General features: G+C 55.1%; 1 protein-coding gene and 1 long non-coding RNA gene across 2 annotated transcripts; both read right to left on the reverse strand.

Annotated features, from left to right (window-relative positions):
* Positions 1–11: 11 nt before the first annotated feature.
* On the reverse strand, positions 12–739 carry LOC116406935. Its single transcript, XR_004219897.1, has 3 exons — positions 663–739; positions 191–282; positions 12–92 (listed from the first exon to the last, which is right to left on the reverse strand). It is a non-coding gene; the product is annotated as an uncharacterized LOC116406935 (long non-coding RNA).
* A 97-nt stretch (positions 740–836) lies between these two features.
* On the reverse strand, positions 837–2,844 carry LOC116406627 (U4/U6 small nuclear ribonucleoprotein Prp4-like). The gene is made up of 3 exons (XM_031891010.1): positions 2,651–2,844; positions 2,390–2,576; positions 837–1,086 (listed from the first exon to the last, which is right to left on the reverse strand). Exons 1-3 carry the CDS (start codon positions 2,808–2,810, stop codon positions 837–839), a joined length of 597 nt encoding a protein of 198 aa, XP_031746870.1. The 5' UTR covers positions 2,811–2,844.
* Between the last annotated feature and the right edge of the window lie 498 nt (positions 2,845–3,342).

Below are 3,342 nucleotides of genomic sequence, written 5' to 3' on the forward strand. Positions count from 1 at the left end.
AAGAGAGAGATCAACCATCTGGAGTTGGGGCTGAAGTGGCAGAAGGACAGCGGCCGGTCGTCTCCGATTTGGCTGCAGAAATTATTCAGGGACTGAAATGCAGGGAGAAAAGGGCAAATGAGACCGGGTCACTCTGTATATAGGGCCCGGGGGGGGGCAGCGAGGGTGCAGGAATCCCTGGGGTACTTACCTGCAGAGACTTATTCAGCTCCTGTTCTGGGAAGTCCTGGTGGATTCTGGGATCCCCCGTGCTCCCTGGCAGCCTGCAGCCGCGTCAGAGCCCTAAAGAACCAAAAGCCGTGACAGGTTCTGTGCCCCAGATACACCCGGTGTTTGTGCCCCATTAAGCATACAGCTCCCACCGAGCTTTAACCACGGAGGATAAAGGATTCTGGAGTTGTAGTCCAGCAGCATCAGAATCAATGCCATTTCCATAATGTATCGCTGCATTTATATCCACAGTATAGTGGAAATGTTACCCAAAGCTTGTGCTAGGGCCCGGAACCCCGGCGCTGAAGTGGTTGTCCCCAAAGAACTGGGCTTTAGTAATGAACAATTCTGCTTTCTATAGGCCAATCCACTACTAGCAGAACTAATCAGCAGCAGATCTCTGCCCCGCCCACTACCCATTTATAGCACTGCCCATTGGCCAAGGTACTTACCGAGGGAGGGAGTAGTGCGCCAGCCACAGGCGAGCCATTTTCAGCGTATTGGCCTCGTGATACCAGGTTTGCTGATACTATAGAAAAAAAGAAATTCTTGTGTGGTCCAAAGAGCTTGCGATCGCTGACAGAACAATAAGGATGTATCCGCGGCCCCTAGTGCACAGTGCATCTCTAAACATCATTGGCTGAGCAGCTGAATGCATACAAGCTTTCTGATTGGCAGACACCAGGCGCATATGAAATCATGGCTAAAGGGGGAGGGGTCAGTAGGGGACCATGTGATGATACAGGGGGAGGAGCACAATACAGGGGAGGAGCACAGGCAGCAGCTTTGTACCTCGTCGCTCGACTCTTGCTCTTCTCTTCGTCTTTCTTGTTTCTCAAGGCGTCGGTGCCCACCACGGACAGCACGTTCCTCAGGCTGCGGCACAAAGGGTTAATATTACTATACGCACACCTATAGGTCAGGGCAACTAGACCCTGTTACAAGAGCCATTAACCCCTTGTGCTGAATTAGACCCATGAGGGGGCAGAACAGAGGGCAGTGCCAAGGGGCTCCATGGTCGTTACACCAGCTCTCCACTAGAGGGAGCCTGTGCGCCACATAATGGACTTTAATGGGGAGGTTCACCTTTATGTTAACTTTCCCTATGTTATAGAATGGCCAATTCTATGCAACTGTTCAATTGGTCTTCATTATTTATCCTTTATATTTATTTCCCTTCTTTTCTTTGCAGCTTTCAAATGGGGGTCGCTGACCCCGGCAGCCAAACCCTATTGCTCTGTGAGGCTCCAGTTTTATTGTTATTGTTACTTTTTATTCCTTATCTTTCTATTCAGGTGCTAATCTATTTATATATCGTATCACATTCAAACCGCTTCCTGGTCGCTAAGGTCATTTGGACCATAGCAACCAGATAGCTGCTGAAAGTTATAGAGCTGATGAGCAAAAATTAAAATACCTAAAAAACTACAAATAAAAAATGAAGACCAATTGAACAGTGGGAGGAGAGCAGCACAGGAATTGTAAGTGCAGTGTACTAACCTATGAGAGCCCCTCTGCCCAAGGAACGGCCCCTCTACCCAAGGAACGGCCTCTCTCCGCCCAAGGAACGGCCTCTCTCCGCCCAAGGAACGGCCTCTCTCCGCCCAAGGAACGGCCTCTCTCCGCCCAAGGAACGGCCTCTCTCCGCCCAAGGAACGGCCTCTCTCCGCCCAAGGAACGGCCCTCTCACTCCGCCAAGGAACGGCTCTCTCCGCCCAAGAACGGGCCTCTCTCCGCCCAAGGAACGGCCGTCGTCTCCGCCCAAGGAACGGCCTCTCTCCGCCCAAGGAACGGCCTCTCTCCGCCCAAGGAACGGCCTCTCTCCGCCCAAGGAACGGCCTCTCTCCGCCCAAGGAACGGCCTCTCTCTGCCCAAGGAACGGCCTCTCTGCTGCCCAAGGAACGGCCCTTCTGCCCAAGGAAGGCCCCTCTACCCAAGGAACGGCCTCTCTCTGCCCAAGGAACGGCCTCTCTCTGCCCAAGGAACGGCCTCTCTCTGCCCAAGGAACGGCCTCTCTCTGCCCAAGGAACGGCCTCTCTCTGCCCAAGGAACGGCCTCTCTCTGCCCAAGGAACGGCCTCTCTCTGCCCAAGGAACGGCCTCTCTCTGCCCAAGGAACGGCCCCTCCGCCCAAGGGTCCCCCATTCACACAGAGAAATGGCAGTGGGTGGGACACTTACCGCTCCCTCCTTTCCGCTGGCCCCTCCCCAAAGAGCGTAATGGGCTCCCCGAGGGCCCGGAGACACGCCTTCACCTCGGAGTCATCGGTGGAGACGTTGATCTGCCGCGCGCGCTTCCTGCGCTCAAACTCCGCCAGTACCTCGGCCTGCCGCTCGCTGATGTGCTCCTCCAGGTCAAACGACTCCCCTGCAGAGCCCCAGAGTCAGTACAGGAATAACACTGGGGGGAAGGAATAGCCGGTGCGCATCGGTTGGACTCACCTCCGCTAATGTTAATGTTCCCGGCATCGATGCCCGCCCGTACCGCCGACCTGCCCATCGGGGCCTCCCCCTTGGCCAGACGCTCCCTCTCCTTGTCGGCCAGGCTGCCGTAGAATATGCGCGACCTTTTCACCACGGGGGGCCCTTCATCATCCGACATGGTGATTCTGTACCTGGGGGGTTGGATAAGGGGGTTATAGAGAGACACAGGCACCCAACACTGGGGCTCATTTATGGCAACCAATGGAATTGCTGCATTTATTGTTCTACCTGCAGCTGCCTGGAAAATGCCAATCTATGATTGGTTGCTATGGGTTACTGCCCGTGGGCGAATTTGCCAGTGTTGATAAATGAGCCCCACTGAGGGGTATTTATTGTCAGTAGTCAGGACCACCGGTGCAGCCAGCGCCTGCCCACTGAGTAAGAGTGGGGTAACTAGGGTCGGACTGGGTTGGCGGGGCACTGGGAAAGAATTAGATGGGCCCCACTGGCCCAGACCCAAACCCTGTGGCCCAAGATCTCCCTCCCCCATTGCTACTAAGGTGAGACTAAAGCAGGTGAGTTTGGGGGCGGGGCCTGAAGGGGGCTGGGATAGGAGCCCCAGTGAGCCCTGTGGGGTATTAATGCACAACTGCCCCAGCAGCCTATGGGAAGTGGGAGAAGATGGAATGCCAGGGGGCTGTAAAGAATGC

Source organism: Xenopus tropicalis, chromosome 8, assembly GCF_000004195.4.
Source record: "Xenopus tropicalis strain Nigerian chromosome 8, UCB_Xtro_10.0, whole genome shotgun sequence".
In the NCBI taxonomy this organism is placed as follows: domain Eukaryota; kingdom Metazoa; phylum Chordata; class Amphibia; order Anura; family Pipidae; genus Xenopus; species Xenopus tropicalis.